Genomic DNA, 15,841 nt, shown 5'->3' on the forward strand with positions numbered 1-15,841 from the left:
CCAAGGCCCGGCTGTTAACGATCCTTTCGGCGCACTTGGGCCCCACCCAGCCTCTCAGGCCCCCGGGCCCAGAGCGTTCCCGGCAGAGGCAGCGATCACCCCCCACCCCCGGCCGTCATTAATAGAGAGGGGTGGGAAGCAAGGCTCCCTGGCGGCTCCGTGTTTCCACGCCCAACCGTGGACTTCCCTCCCTCTTCCTGCACCAGCCACTGGGGTTCTGCCGCCCCGCCCCCCAGCTTTCGGTTTACACAAAAGCCAGGTCCGACCTTCCCTCTGGAGTTCACCGCTTCCACTCCACACTTTCCTTTTTCTTTTATAAGGCCTAATTCCCAATAAAACTTCAAGAAACGGGGATGAGTTTCAGTTTCACTTTCTTTTTATTTAAATAACCGAAGCAACAGCCTTGGCACAGCAGAGGGAAGCTGGGTTGGGTGTGAGAGGTGGCAGCAGTGTGGCCTGATGGGGGGGCAAGGGCAAGTAGTGACTGGGTCACAATGGACTCCCCACACCCCAAGTCAGGTTCAGCAGTCATGGTCATGGGGTTGGGGGCGCTACAGAGGAGCCATCAAGTAGTGATGTCTCTCCAAGTCCCAGAGACCTTAGGGATGGGGGCTAAGTCAGCTCCCTTGAGTTGTAGGGCCAGGGCATCCCAGTCAGGGGTCACGGGCCCCGGAAGGCATTTTCGGCAGCCCCAGCAGCTGCACTGGCAGCTGCAGTTCGCACTGCAGGGTTGGAGAAGACACCAGCAGCAAATTCTTGCTGGGCCTTCTGAAAGCTGGCACCTGTCCGACGGTACAAGGAGTGGATCTGCGAGTAGAAGGGCAGACATTACAGCACATTCTAGCCACTATTACTCCATCCCAACCTAACATCCTCACCACCACTCACCAGCCTGCTGCTCTAGCTTTTCCTTCTTGAATCTAATCATCCCTCCCGGCACACTACTCACACACAAAAGAACACCCCCAACAGAGGTCCATTAGCTGAGAACCCACCTATCAGCCTGGCCCACCCCAGTTCCTCCTGAATGTTCCACTCTGGTCACCAGAGACCCATGATCTCACCCTTCTGGCCCCACCTTCAACACAGCCCCTCACCCGCTTTAGCATCACAATTCCCAGCACAGCGATGCCAGTGAAGAGCAGGGCCACCAGCAACATGAGCACAGCTACAGCCGTATTGGCCTTTAACACCACCAGAGCGGAGATCCAGCCACTGTAAGGAGGGGAAGGCAGGTGCCAGTGAAGAGGGGCTGCTCACAGCTGGGTCTCTGTCCTCCCAGCTTTTCCACTGGTATGTCCCGATCCTGCCCTTCGCTCCCTTGTCAGCCTGGCAGCATTCCACACACATCTTCATAGTTTAATCCCAGCTTCTGAACCAGTAGCTGCAAGCTCTCCGAGCTCTTCCAGGCATCCTCACTACAAATGAGCCATTCACTATTGAGGACTCTCCCTCCCCTCTTCAATGCTTTTTCTTTTTTTTTGGTGTTTGACCAGTACAAGGATCTGAACCTGTGACTTGGGTGTTATAAGTTCTATTCAACTCTTCAATCATGGTTACATGTGTCTCCATCAGGAAACTTTCTCAGATTGATCACACGAAGCCTTATTCCCCTCAATCTGTACCTATCTAGAGTTCTGTCTGGGCGCTCTTATCCTGGAAATATACCCTGTCTCTCTCATTAAACCAGCACCTCCCAAAGATAAGAACTATATTTCCTTTTTCTGAACAACTTCTTTTTTTTTTTTTTCTTTTTTTTTTCTGAACAACTTCTACCCCAGTATCCAGTGCTGGCTTGCTCTAGAGGAGTGGGAGGAAGGGGTGAGGGTAGATGGCAGCCTCACAGACCTGAACCCCCAACCTGGGATGCCAATGGTCTGGAGGACAAAAAGCACATCCTGGGCAAAGAAAATGAAGAAGAAAACGAAGAAATTGAATGAACTGTCGCTCCTGCAAAGGGAAAAAAGTGGGGAGAATGGAAAAAGAATTAGCACTGGAGGAGCAGATGTGGAGTCCATTGCAGGTCCTGTATCACTGTCCCCACTCTGCCGCCCTACTTACCGGAAAGCCTTATACATGGGGCGGTACCAGCAGACAAAAGAGCAGGGAGTGAAGAGAAGGATCCAGAGAATAGAAAGTCCAAAGTCTGTGCCACTGCCATTCACACAGAAGCTGGCCAGGCAGGCGAGGAAGTTCAAGAGAAGAGCCAGAGTGCTGCCTAAGGGACAGAGGGACAAGATGAGGGGGTCCTTCTGGACTGCAATGAAGGCTCTTTTCCATACACGCCCACCCCACACCTTCACCAAATGTGACACAGTAAAGAAAAGAAGGCAGTTCCTGCCTTCATGGAACCCTCAACTCAATAACGAAGACAAAACAAGCCAATCGCAATCACATATGATCCCCTTGCAAAGGTATTTAAAGATTCCAAATGCATTTATGCATGGGGCCAAGAGAAAGGGGGGAGGGGACAAGAACATATATTTGCTAGCAGGCTGGTGAATAAGTTCTAAATACTATAAAAAGAGTAACCCAGGAAGATTCCTGGAGAAATTGGCCTTAAACTCAAATGCTGTGGAGAGGTGAAGTGTCAAAGTTCTAGGTGACTGGCCTCCAGGGAAGTTAAGAGATCTGCCTGTAACTTCCTCCAAAAAGGCTTCTCACTACTCACACATCCAGAGGTAGTACATAGTGGATACGGTCTTCTGAAACTCTTGGGGGATCTCCATGCAGATGTCCTGGAAAAAGCAGGGCTGAACTGGGCAAAAAGAAGGTAGAGGGGGCCAATTGTTCCGTCGAGCTATAAGGCACAAAGAGAGCAGGAGGACCCCATAAGTGAGGCAGAGACCAACAAAGGAATCACTACCCCTTCCCTGCATTTTCTGGCCCTTCTGTGGTCCAAGGAGACAGAGTAGAAAAAACAATACTAATAGCAAATGTGCCAAGCACTGTGCCAAGCACTTTGCATACATGACCTCGTTTAGCCCTCACAACAATCCTCTCAAACAGATACAAACATTATCCTCATTTTACAAATAAGGAAACTGAGGCACTCAAGATTAAGTAACTTGCCTAAGAGCTCACAGTTAATAAGTGATATCTCCAAAATTCACACTCAGCAGTCTGACTCCAGAGCCCATGTCCTAAGACCTCTGTTTGCTCCTTCTAAACTATCAGATACACTTCCCCACCCTACCAAAGCTCCACTTACTAGCTGTGCCCCCCAGGGCAGCATGCTGCAGCTCTCGCTCCCTCCGGTCCAACTCCTCTGCCTTCCGGTTGAGCTCCTCCTGTTTCTTTAGCAGCTCAGCTGTGGCTGCTGCAGCTGAGGCCTGCCCAGTATGAGCAGAGGGGAATGTGAGTCTGGGCTCCAGGACTGGCCCCTCTCCCCAGCCCCCATGCCCACACCCCCTTTACCTGAGTGCTGTAGGACCCATAGTTCTTGGGTTCTGTGGGGCTAAGCTTTCTTGAGGGCTGCAAGGAGGGAGCTGAGGCTGGAGGCAATGGGGTAGGGGCAGAAGCCTCATGGGCTGGTGGTGGCTGTTGGGGAAAAGACTTTAGGAATCATCTAGTCCCTCATAACACAGGAATCTAGAGTCTGCTGGAATACCTTTAGACCCAGAACTCATTATCTTAGGCAACAGCCTTTCCCCCAGTTGTTAGGAAGCTAGTGCTGGTGTGAACTTATGTTAGAGAACACTTTAATGACCTGCAGCAGCTCTCCTCACCCCTCACATCCAATTCCTTAGCAAGAACCCACAGCACTCATCTACCATCTGCCCCATTTACTTACTGAAACTCACCATTATCTATTCTAGCAGGACAAACCAGCCTAGTCCACCTCATTCCTTGCCCTCTAACTGCATACCCATCCGTAGTTTGTTTTCTCAACTCCAACCAGTCCCAGCCTCTTATTTTCCTCAAGGAAGGCTTCCCAGAGTTTTGGTTCAGCCCCCGCCACACAACAGGTGCTCCGAGGACTGACTTTCAGAGCTCAAACCAGATAAATTGTTGGCCCTTGTGTCCCTAGAAGGATTAGGCATCCCATGGCTGACCGGCCTCTCTCAGTGAGCTCAAATCCGTGTTTCTTCCTCTGCATGCAGAAAGTCCCCTGTATCCAGACAGAGAGGGCTTATTTGAACACCCTCCCCTTCCTTGCCCTCCTGTGCTCTCCAGTAGCTCACCTCCCGGGTCTCAAAAGGGTTGTAGACGTCAAGTGTGGCATATTGCGGGCTGGGTCGGTGCTGGATCACAGCAGGGTCCTGAAGGCAGAGACCAGGGGCTCAGCTGGCACCCGGTGCCTCCCAGGGACCCCTCCTAAATTGCTTGTGACTCCAAGTACTGCACCTTCGGGATACGCTGTTGTCCCAATATTTGCCTCAAATCCGTCGCCCAATACTGCCACTACTAGCTCCTTACAGGGGCAGGGTCTGCCCTTCAAGTTGCTTACTGGTCTGGAGTCACAGTCACCCCCACGTGGCGGCCCTTCCCCGGATCAAATGTCATGAATGAGAATACAAGTTAGCCCGACCCTAGAACCTAGAAGAATCAACCCAACTGCCCAAAGGAGACCTGCGCAAGTCACCTGAAAGGGGTTGTCTAGCTCGCCGGGATCGGCGAATGGGTTTCCGCCGTCTCTGCTCTGAGCCATGTTCGCGACTGAGGCCTTGGCCGCCCCCTGCCCTCCACGCCCCTGCCGAGGCAGTGGCGGCAGCGGTGGCCCTCCGTGTTCGCTCAGCTCCTCTCGTGCCGCCCCGCTTCTCTGTGAACTGATTGGTTATACCGACCGGAAGGGTCACAAGGATCCCGCAGCAGCACTGGGTTGCGCCTGCGTCCTGGCCAAAAGTAAGGACGGAAGTGCCCCACGTGACATGACTAACCCAGTCCCCAAGCCAAGTGCCGCCTCTTCCCCCACGTGACTTCCCCCACCAAAGAACTACGCTTCCCAGCAGGCCTCGCGTCAGTGTCGGCCTCCCAGTCTCCCGAGACATAGGACGGGAGTCTTCCGACCAGTCGTGGCGGCCTCTAAGGAGTCTAGCTGCATAAGTTTCTTCCTGGGTTTCTGGCCCTACCCCGGGGGGCTCAGCCTAATGACTATGGTAGTCACACCTCTTTGTATACCCTCATTATTCCAGATGAAACCCACCCATCACTACCCTTCTCTGAGACGTGGACAGAAAAAATCAACTAGTGGCCCGGTTCTGGTTAATTTTGGAGGGTAAGGTAGACTCCCTTAATACCCAAACTCAGAAAGGAGGAACTGGCTGGTTGGCTTAGTTGGTTAGAGCATGATGCTGGTAACACCAAGGTCCAGGGTCCATCCCTGTACTGGCCACCCCCCCACCCCGCTAAAGAAAACAACCAACACACACTCAGGAAGGATGCCAATTGTCTCATCCACCCCAGCACCCCCAAACCTCAAATTCCAGGGATGGGGGTCAGATGAACCATGTAATTTTATTTCACAAAGACTGTACAAAATTCCTTATAAAACATGGGGTAGATGCCACCTGGTTACCTCAGTCTGCCCTCATCCAACTCCATGTGTGGGGGCAGGTGAGGATGGGTAGAGTGTAGATGGAACAGCATTATGTACAAGGCAGGGGCTGAAGTGATAGGTACAAGTTCTGTCATATTTACACTATTCCACATATTCACAGGTATATATGGAGCCAGGAGGAAGGAGTGAGCTCTGGCTCTGTTCCTTTGTATAAAAAAGCACCAGTGTCCTGGACTGGACACCCACTGCTGTAAGAGATGCAGGGGGGCCCAGGGCCTGATTGTCACCGACTGATATCCCGACTGGAGTCCCACAATTTGGTGTTGGGTGGCTCAGCCCGAAGGCGGGCGAAGAAAGGATGCTGAAGGGCTTCACCCAAGGTCAGCCGCTTAGCAGGTTCATACTCTAGCATGCTTTCAATCAGATCGAAGAGCTGGTGGTGTTCCTCTGCCTCTGAGGTCAGATACCGCTGGTGAAGGAGGGCAGGAAAAAGATGAGGCAGGATACCTTACAAAAAACTCTTCAAGGCCCTACCTTTCAATCTTGGAAAAACAAGGCTCTGCTTGCAACCAATTTGAATGTTACCTTACCACAACTACACCATGACCAGTGTTTCTGGAATTACAACTCAACCTACCTTCCCACTAGCACAATTACTCCTTCATACTCTTTGAAAGTTCTTTCTACTTGTATATCCTTGTCAACTTCATGCATCTTCTTTAGCTCCCATTAAAATGTAAGTTCTTCAAAGGTAGTTTATTCTTTTCTGTCTGACCTAAAGAATCCAGGACATTGCTTTGATCTCTGGTTGTCTCAAGGTTAGGCTGTCTAACCTCCTTCCCTCCATAAAACCATTCCCTTTAATCTCTCCTCTATTGACCAAAGATGTCTTCCTTCAGTTTTCTTCCCCTCCTTTCCTAACCCTCTGCTTGTGAAGTGCATTCTAGGTGCAAAGCACCTTAAGAAGGAAGTGACCTCTGGGCGATGGGCACTATTTATCCCCAGCTTGGCTCACCCGCAGTGGTTTGCAGTTCTCACGAACGTAGCGCCCAGCTGATGTGTTCTCATCCCAATCCAGGCGACCCCGGTAAAAATATTTCTGCTTTCTAGAGGAGAAGGGGAGGTTGAGGAATCAGAAGTTTCCCCTTGTTACAGGACAATTCCCTTATTTCCCCATCTGGGAGTAATTGGGGTAGAGGAGAGGTGTCAAAGAAAAAAGACAAAAGACCAATTCTGTGAAGAGGAAAGGACAAGAGTTAAGTCCCTCCCACTCAAGGTTCACCTTGTCTTTCGGATCATCCGGGAAGGGATAGGACCCAAGATCCTTTCCATCATAGCTAGATGCTCTCTGTTGTCATGGGTCTGGAAAAGAACAAAGACAGAATTAAGCAGGGAACTGAGAAGGGGATGCTGAGGACTATCTGCCAGGACGAAGGGCAGTGTGGAAGAGTGAGTGGGCAGGTTCTCAGCAGATGACAAAGCAATCAGGTAGTCGAGTAAGAAATCACACCACTTACCTGGAAGAGGGTAAAGCCAACATAGTACTCGAAGATGATGCAGCCTATGCTCCACACGTCACAAGGCTGTGACCAGCCCAACTCTGGATGGGAGTGGAAGGGAAAAGCTGTTATGAGGCTTAGGGGGCCCCACCCCCACCACATCACACTTGGACAGCTTTACCCTCCCTTACCAAGGATGACCTCTGGTGCTCGGTAATGGCGAGTGGAGACAATGGTGCTATGGTGCTCATGGTCAAAGGTGGCACTGCCGAAGTCTACTACCCGCACAGCCGTGCTCTTCACGCTGCGCTCATCTCGCTTCTACAAGCAAAGCAAAAAAGAGAATGAAACTGTGCATCTCAAATGGAGATTCCACCACTGTTCTCTAGAGTGCTTCTGAGCCTTAAAAAAGCAACTTTGGGGCCGAGCCCGTGGCGCACTCGGGAGAGTGCGGTGCTGGGAGCGCAGCGACGCTCCCACCACGGGTTCGGATCCTATATAGGAATGGCCGGTGTACTCACTGGCTGAGTGCTGGTCACGAAAAAAGACAAAAAAAATTTTAAAAAAAAAAAGCAACTTTGACCTCCTGCCTGCTCCTACATATCCGAAAAAAACTCCTGCTTTACAGCCTCCCCCACATCCCGCAGAATACTTTGAGAGCAAGCAAAAGGAATGATTATGGAATAGCATGCAAGTCTGTAAATATGTTACAACTATACTCACAACCCCCCACTGCTAAATTTGACTTGCTTAAAAAAAAACAAAACACTATTCCCAAGTGATGTGTATACAGGTTTTCTGAAACTATAACATATAGCAAAGGAGTTAAGGGAGCTGAGCTTCTTTAGTTCTGACATCTTGATTATCTCCAGTTAGTCAAAGAAACGGCCCTTTCCTACCTCACCGAAAGAAAAGGAAGTCCAGGGGCTGGCTGGTTAGCTCAGTTGGTTAGAGTGTGGTGCTGATAACACCAAGGTCCAGGGTTCGATACCTGTATCAGCCAGCCGCCAAAAAGAAAAAAGTCCAAACCAACCCTACGACATTAAAAACACTTTCACTATCAGAAAGTTATCTGAGGCATTTTTCCACATCCTTTTCCAATTTAAGTCTTACATCTCTCCCAACCTATTCTGGTACTCTGGTTTTACCCATTTGGAGCCAGACACAGAAAGTGTGGGAGAAAGAAAACGGAGGACAGAAAGGGCTAAGCAAAAGGTAAAGTTGTCCAGCTGCCTGCCCCCAATGGCAAGTGGCAGACCCTGTCCATCTTACCTTCTCTAGATTGTAGGTGAGCTCGTAGTCTGAATTCACAAACAGAATATTTTCAGGCTTGAGGTCCGTATGTGTCAGCTTGTTATCATGGAGGACTGCAGGGGAGAAAGCCAGGTCACGCTTGGTCCAGGTGGCCAGAGCTAACCAGCTGACCCTAGGCTTTGTCACCTAGAACAAAGCTGGTGACGAGGCAGGTCCTAAATCACTAGAGCTGCTTTCTGCTCTACGTCTAAATGAAATGCCTGGTCTAAGAAGCCCTATTCTTACTAATTTAAGATATATATGTATCTTAACTGATGTTCAAAAAAAAGATGTTTGTCATGGGTTGTAGTTTTATACCGACTTTGACATATGTGTGTAACTGACATTCTGAGAACTCAATTCTATGAAACTATATTGCGGTGAAGACTCAAGAGGAACTACCTGTCTGGATTCCCCACCTGGACCCTTACCTGAACTACTCCATGTCCCATCTGCTTTGCTGTGAGTGGAGAACATCTCATCTCAGACAAATGTAAACCTCTAGCCTGAGGAGTGCTGTTTTTTTCTTTGTGTTTGCTGTCTGACTGATACTTCCCAAGGAAGGGGAGGGGAAGGAAAAAGGAGTATATTAAGTTCTTTGATTTCAAAAGCTTTGTCTTCCATCTCCTGCTAGGCTGGGTATGAACTAAGAGCAATCAATGATGGTGAAGACACCAGTCTAGGAGTTAAGTCAGGAGATGTCAAGATGACAGTGAACAAGAGAACTGCAGATAATAGAAAACTGACTATTCAGGAGCTTCCCCAGTGCACAACTGAGACAGAAGAGATCCAATGGAGGGAGGAGCTGCCCCAGAGTCCGCCTCGGCCCACCCCACTCACACTTGACGGCCTGGCACAGCTGGAAGGCCATGTGGCGCACTTGGTGGATGGGATAGGGCAGGTAGTTGTTGTCTTTGAGGAAATCGAAGGTGCTAAGGCCCAGAAGCTCAAAGGAGATACACATGTGGCCATGGTAGTCAAACCAGTCAAACATCTGGACACAGAGGCTGAGAAGAGAGATGAGGGGAAGGAGGATGTCTGATGAGCTCCAATCTGCCCACCACCCGTCCAACAAGGAGGGACTGCATAGCTGTTGATTCACATAATTGCGTGAAAACATGCCAGCTAGTATTACCAAAAAAATTCAGTTCAGCTACAGAATGGCCTTTCTGACAGATCCAAGAAGAGAGGTTCTACCTGTCAAGCTTCAAAACATTTTTAATTCCAAAAACTACTTGCTAAAGAATTGCTGAGTGTCAAACTCCAAACAATGTGGACCCTGAATCATCAAGCTGTCACTCCTAAACCCCAACCCAACTCCTGAAATTCACTCACTTTCAGTTACTACTGGGTTCATGTTATAACTATTGTCCTCTTATGTCTTCATTTAATGCTCTTATTCTATTTTGGCCTGTGAATGTATGTGAACAAAATATTTTGTATAGATGTCTGTGGCCTCATCAGCATAGTTTTAGGTAGAAAAGTGTAATTTGTTTTTTGATGAAAATGTTGATGCTCAGTCCCAAGGACATTTCCAGGATTTATCTCTACAAAGGCCATCCTAGGCTGGGACCAACCTTCAGAGTAATCTAACTGTCCTGAAAACAGGGGAATGGATTACAGAACGTAATAGACACTCCCTTCCTACCCTGATGTTCTACTATTCTAAGATGATGAACAAAAGATGAATGAATGAGAAGGTCTAGGACTCCCATGCCTAACTCAGGTCTGAGAGTCTTCCCTGTATAGGGACGGAGCCTCTCGGCCTCCCCACATACTCCTTTGCTTGCTTACTTCTTGTTGTCAGGGTCCTTCTCATTGATTTTCTCCAGCACATTGATTTCAAGTCGAGCCGCTTCCTTGTACTTCTCCACATTCTTAATGATCTTCAAGGCAACTCGAGCCCCGCCCCTGTAGGTTGGCAGCAGAGGCTTTTGCTGGGTTCTCAAGAATATATCAGATTGAATTGGCTGTGTGAGGACTAAGAAATCCTGCCTTTGGCTAATCAGCCAAAACGACCTAGACAACCCCCACCATCTCTTTATGCCTAGCAAGTATGGAGTAGGAAAGGGGCTGACAGTTACCTGCGATGGTCGACACACTGTACAACTCGGCCGAAGGTCCCCTCTCCTAAGGTGCTTACAATTTCATCTGAAATGAAAGAGAGAAGGGTCGGGGAAAGGGAGGGAGAGAAGGTGGGGAATAAGCTGAGTTGATAGAAAAAAGGGTAAAGCAACCTGGGGTGAGGAGATGAAGGAAGGGGGAACAGATACAGATGGTCACAGGGGAAGAAAACCCCTGCATGATACCCACCACCTTTAACCCAGGGGCCATGAGAGCTGGGAGTGGACAACAGAGGTCAATTCTCAACAGCAACTCAAACCACCCAGATAAACAACACCACTGAGAAAAGGCAAAAGAGGCTGTGACTTGGGTTGGCTTGGGACGTTAGGATGGCTATGGGACCATTACAGGCTATAGGATTGTTACGATTTGGCTTGTACATCGCTCTTGTAGCCAGTCCCCGACGTGGTAGATGAGGTGGCCCTCAGCGTCGTCCTCTATACTCTTGGCTCTCCGGCTGCTGTGCTGCTGTCGGGGGGCGGGGGGGGTCGGAGCAAGCCAGGTGTCGGAGCGGGGGCCGAAGGGAGGCGGGGTGGGTGGTGGAGGGGTCACCGGTCACAGGCGCCCAGCCAGGGGGGACAGACGATGATGGGGGACAGTGGAAGGGAACACGTCAGATGCAGTAAGGCGGACTGGTGTGAGAAGAGAGAGCGGCGCACAATCCCAAGTACCCAAACCCAAAACGGGAACAGGGAGAGGCATGGGCAGAGCAGAGAAGTGGTGGTGTCGTTGCCAGTGTCACCCACAACCCCATGCTCTACACAATGCCCTTCTGGGCGGGCACAGATCTCCCCTTGCCCCCACCCAAGCCTGCCTGCCAATGGGGCCACAGAGCCCAGGGCTTGGGGGGAGAAAGGCAGTTCACAAGCAAGGTCCCCATGAAGAGTAGATGCCTCTGGGGCAGAGGAACTGCTGCCAACAATAAGCCCAGCATGCCAGGGAGGGCACTGAGGGGGGTGGGTGTCACAACTACTCTGTGCCCATTCATCTCCAAAGCGGACTCCAGGGCCCTTCAAGAGTCAAAGAGCTTCCAAGAGAGTAGACAGACTCAGTGCCCATCTCAGTGTTCATGCCTCAAAGCTCAGCTGAGAACAAGGATACTTCTCACTTACCAGGGTCCTAGAGGGCCAGAAGAGTGAGGAGAGAAAGACCAGGGTTGGCACTCACCGATGACGAGCGGCTGAATGTCCGGCTGCGCCTCCTCCTCCGTCTGTGCTTCCGACGGCTGCTGCGCTGGCTGCGGTAACTGCTATTCTCACGGTGATATTCATAGGAATGCCGATAGTCTGTGTCATAGTATGCTTCTCCCCGATCCCGGCTGTAGTCATTGCGCCTGTAGCTGCCACAGTATCGCCGGTCATACACTCTCCGGTCAGATGAATGGTCATCATAGCTGCTGTTGAACAATAAGTACCCATTAGGCGCAGCTGTTCAGACCATATTCCCTGCCACACTATGTGACAAAGTCCTGCCTCAGTGAGGACAAAGAAATAATACTAGAAAAATTGTTCTCAGACACTCGAGTCACTCTGAGAGGACCAATGGCCAGAGAAGTGAGGTAAGGAAGCATAGAGGAGGATCCCCGCACCTGCATGTCACCAAGACCTCTGAAAAGGCATCTGCAGCACCACTCCCTCTGAAGGTCTCCTTTTCCCCTCCAGTGAGACAACGGAACAAAGAGCCACTTCTTTCTAGAGTGTTCCTGACTGAAATCCAGCCTTGCTCTAAACCATCTCTAACCCATCCTTCCCACTGAACATGCCACTAAGTTATTAAAGTTACGCAAACCTGTGTTGTATCTATTAGCTCACTAGTTGTTTCTAGCTCCTAGTCCTTTGAACATGCTTTCCCTCTGCCTGAAGACACTTCTCCCATTTGACTCCTACTGTCCTCCAGACAAGCTTAGATGGCATTTTCTCTGGAAAGTTTTTCCTGAACTACACATTCTGCCCCACTCCAACCAAACCCACTGGTTACTCCTCAGCCCCTCCTTAGATACTTCCTCTGTGATAACACTTTTAACATTACAGTGCAAATGGCTTACTTTGTTATCCATCTTGAACATCGCCTGCAGCAGCTGCTTAGCACAATGCCCTTAGCATGTAACCAATATATACTTGTTGAACAAATGAATGAGCCAGTGGCCTGAGTCTGAGCTTCTCTTCCTGAGGCCTCACCTCCGGGAACGAACATGGTAGCTGTCCTCCCGCCTGCGCCGCCGTGTTCGCTCACTGCTACTTGACCAGGAGCGACTTCGTCGTCGTTTATGCTTTCGGCTCCGATAGTGTTCATGGTAACTCCCTCGGCTGCCTCGCTCTGAGGAGTGGTATCTTCGGGGATGCGGCATCTGGAAGGGAAAGAAAAGTGGAAATAGTAGGAAAAGCTCTGAGTTTTCAGAAGTCTCCTTCAAGGACTGGCTGCTCCAAAGATGCTAAGCCACTTTCTGCTCTTCTATTTCTACCTCTTTTTACCACGTACAACTTCCTCAGTCTTCCTCTGTGCTTACAATTCCTCTTTATTGAAGTATACAGTCACCTATTAACTCTGGTTGAGAACTCTAGAAAGCTCCTCCCAACCCCACCCCTCATTATGCCCCACTCAGTTCTATCGCTATAACCTGATTTTCCTCAAACATGGCTCCATGAGGTCTAGGTCACAGCTCATTACAGGTTAGAGTATGTGACTGATAGACACTGCCACAGTTCATCCCTGACTGGGATATAAGATAAAAAATATGTGTTATGCTGACTTTCTCACGAGTCAATAAAACAAAACTTTAGTTTATACAGTTATAATAAATGTTTTACAGTCATTAAAAGTATATCTTGTGCAGTGTTGACAACACCAAGGTCAAGGGTTCAGATCCCTGAGCCAGCCAGCAGCCAAAAAAAAAAAGTTATCTCCCCACCTAGACCACCGGTGTCCTGAGAACAAGAATCCAGTTTCCCAGGTTTCTACATATAACAGATAAATACCAAATACTAGCAAGTTCCAGGGCTGTGGGTCTGGCCCCTTGAACTATCTTAATCATCCCTCGCATGACTAGCCAGATCCCCCTGCAAAAGTTTTAATACAATGGGCCCCAAACTACAGTCAGCTTCCCATCTGACCCCTCCCCTGTTGTGCTTAGGAAGTAGAGAATAACTGTATTTAATTAATATAGGCACTGTTTCGCTGAGAGCTGGTCACCTTCCAGTTATTGGAATTGGAATGGCATGGTTCACAAATCCCTTTTTTCCTTCAGGGAAAAATGTCAGAGAGAAATCACTCTCACAATCCAGGAATTTAAGAATAGGAGGGCAGAATGAAATGAAACAGGCCCAGAGATTGAAGTCTTGGTGGCAGGGTGGGAGGATTAGGTGTGCCGAAGGTTTATTGACCCCAACGTCTGGTTCCCAACCTCCTAAAATTGAGGAGTGTGATATTTGATGCATTCCTGGCCTAATGGGGGTGGTAGAAAAACAAAAAGATGCAAGCACAAGATTCTTCCAGGTAATCCAACCTTGATTAGCATAGCCACATAAATGCCATCTCACCACACACATACTACCATCAAAATGCCTCACAGGCCTTTACCCACAAAGCATCTGTAGCGTACCTTTCTCAACTTCTAAATCTTTTTTCCCCCTTTCTTACTCAGAAAATCCATAACTAACTCCTAGAGTGAAACTCTTCCTGCATGCAGCAAATGACCCCACGGTGTCTTCCCCCTCTCCAGCTTTGATTGGACCCCTTGATCCAACTTTGATATTCCGCTCTTTCGCACCTGCATCTCTGGACCCACTCCTATCCCTACTCTACCACGCCATCTCCTACTCTGACTCCTCCAAGTTTCCTATAGGTCTTCCCCGATACATCTAAGGCAAACCCACCCCCATCCTCGTCATTTTCCTACTCTAACACTTCACAAGTCTCTCAGCCCTCCTCTTCCAATCTCGCCCCCGTCCCTTGCCCCCAATCTAAACCTATCCCCGCCCGCCCGGCGGTCGCCATTTTTCCGCGCTGCCCCACAGCCTGCCAGCCCGCGCGCTCACCGTTCTGGCGGCAAGGCCCGTGCGCTTGTCCCACAGGAAGTCCGTGATGGCGGCGGCACTGCGGCCGGAGTCCCGGCACCCCCGCGGCGACGAAGTGCGGCTCCTCCCCCCAAACCCGGGACCCTGGGACCTCCCGCCCCGTTCCCAGGTTCCGCTCCAGTCCCGCCCGCCCCGGCTCCGTCCCCGCCCCCAGGATCCGCTTGGCGCCGCTCGCACTGTCCCCGCCCGGGGCCCGATCCCCGCTCGGTCTCCGGCTCTGGCCTCTCCGCTCCGCCGCCGCCGCCGTGAGCGAGCACGTACGCACGCACGCACGCCCTGCGTCGCTTCCCAGCTTCCCCTGGGTTCCGCCCCCAGGGCCGCGCGCGCCAACACGTGCTCACGTAGCTCGCGGCAGTCAGCCTGTCAGAGCCCGGGAGACGCTGTGGGCGGAAGTTCATGGGGGCTAGGAGGGACTGCAGGGGCGTGCTGCATACTTACCAGGCCAGCTGTGCCCCGCCTCCTGTCCTGTCCCATCCCTCCTCAGTTTTTTATCCTTTTCATGGAGACTTCTGTGACTTAGGTTTGGAGGCTTAAAAGAAAAGATTGTTTAAAAGAAAGGCTGTCGCTGCACCGCAAACCTTATTCTGGTGAGGCTTGGAGGTGAGGTCCGATTCTCCAGCATAGCCTGACAATATCCATTTCTTAAAACAGTTTGCTTACCTAATCCCAGCAGAGAGAGGCTCACACCTTTTGTTTTGAACAAAAGTTATGCACGTGTGGGGGCGGGGGCATGGCCGTGGAGGAAAGATTTGAGCGATGGAGGGGTGGAGAATCAGGTACCGAAAAAGGGAGAATCATTTGAGAATTGTATTTTAAGTGCCTCGTGTGTGAGAAGTATATACGTCTACTGAATCTTAAAAAAGAACAGGAAGGAGAAGGATGTGAAGCAAACCGGACAGAGTTAGATACGCTATAGAAGGAATTGAGGGCTGGCCGTTTAGCTTGGTAAGAGCGTGGTCAAGAGTTCGGATCCCGGGCCGGCCCCGTGGCTCACTCGGGAGAATGCGGCGCTTGTAGCGCCGAGGCTGCGGGTTCGGATCCTATGTAGGGATGGCCGGTGTACTCACTGGCTGAGCGTGGTGCGGACCACACCGTGCCGAGGGTTGCGATCCCCTTACCGGTCAGGGAAAAAAAAAAAAAAAAAAAAGAGCTCGGATCCCTGAAACGGCCAGCTTCCAAAAAAAGAAAAAAAGAAAAAAAGGAATTGAGAAATGGTTAGAAAGGAAAATTGAAAGGGAAATAAAATAAACTGAGGATAGCTATATTAAAGTATATTAAAGTCAGGGAATATCAGAGGGGAGCTGGGTGGGAGGATAGTCAGATGGAGATTAGATCTCGGTTAACCAAAAATA

At 50.2% G+C, this 15,841-nt stretch overlaps 2 protein-coding genes across 6 annotated transcripts; both read right to left on the bottom strand.

The window, feature by feature from the left end:
* Positions 1-354: 354 nt before the first annotated feature.
* SCAMP3 (secretory carrier membrane protein 3) lies at positions 355-4,840 on the bottom strand. The gene is made up of 9 exons (XM_063104579.1): positions 4,586-4,840; positions 4,185-4,262; positions 3,418-3,540; positions 3,212-3,332; positions 2,672-2,800; positions 2,062-2,218; positions 1,849-1,950; positions 1,098-1,215; positions 355-807 (listed from the first exon to the last, which is right to left on the bottom strand). Exons 1-9 carry the CDS (start codon positions 4,649-4,651, stop codon positions 661-663), a joined length of 1,041 nt encoding a protein of 346 aa, XP_062960649.1. The 5' UTR covers positions 4,652-4,840; the 3' UTR covers positions 355-660.
* A 537-nt stretch (positions 4,841-5,377) lies between these two features.
* CLK2 (CDC like kinase 2) lies at positions 5,378-14,554 on the bottom strand. Of its 5 annotated transcripts, none has more exons than XM_063104576.1 (13): positions 14,451-14,554; positions 12,594-12,763; positions 11,584-11,809; positions 10,797-10,881; positions 10,377-10,443; positions 10,087-10,203; positions 9,133-9,299; positions 8,272-8,366; positions 7,191-7,320; positions 7,018-7,100; positions 6,783-6,862; positions 6,516-6,606; positions 5,378-5,969 (listed from the first exon to the last, which is right to left on the bottom strand). In XM_063104576.1, exons 2-13 carry the CDS (start codon positions 12,761-12,763, stop codon positions 5,784-5,786), a joined length of 1,497 nt encoding a protein of 498 aa, XP_062960646.1. In that variant the 5' UTR covers positions 14,451-14,554; the 3' UTR covers positions 5,378-5,783. The 5 variants fall into 5 exon arrangements, with proteins under 5 accessions (XP_062960646.1, XP_062960645.1, XP_062960644.1 ...); XM_063104575.1 differs by having other exon boundaries at positions 10,797-10,884; XM_063104574.1 differs by having other exon boundaries at positions 11,584-11,812.
* Between the last annotated feature and the right edge of the window lie 1,287 nt (positions 14,555-15,841).

Source organism: Cynocephalus volans, chromosome 8 (assembly GCF_027409185.1).
Source record: "Cynocephalus volans isolate mCynVol1 chromosome 8, mCynVol1.pri, whole genome shotgun sequence".
NCBI classification, from domain to species: domain Eukaryota; kingdom Metazoa; phylum Chordata; class Mammalia; order Dermoptera; family Cynocephalidae; genus Cynocephalus; species Cynocephalus volans.

Bases quoted from the DNA above. Each gene is read 5' to 3' on its own strand.
- SCAMP3 (XM_063104579.1), bottom strand. From the start codon at position 4,651: ATGGCTCAGAGCAGAGACGGCGGAAACCCATTCGCCGATCCCGGCGAG. The intron at 4,263-4,585 runs GTGACTTGCGCA...CTCTGCCTTCAG, and splicing joins AGCTAGACAACCCCTTTCAG to GACCCTGCTGTGATCCAGCA. The intron at 1,951-2,061 runs GTAAGTAGGGCG...TTCCCTTTGCAG, and splicing joins CCCATGTATAAGGCTTTCCG to GAGCGACAGTTCATTCAATT.
- CLK2 (XM_063104573.1), bottom strand. From the start codon at position 12,763: ATGCCGCATCCCCGAAGATACCACTCCTCAGAGCGAGGCAGCCGAGGG. The intron at 10,885-11,583 runs GTGAGTGCCAAC...GCCCCCCGACAG, and splicing joins CATTCAGCCGCTCGTCATCG to CAGCACAGCAGCCGGAGAGC. The intron at 7,101-7,190 runs GTAAGGGAGGGT...ACTCCCATCCAG, and splicing joins AGCACCAGAGGTCATCCTTG to AGTTGGGCTGGTCACAGCCT.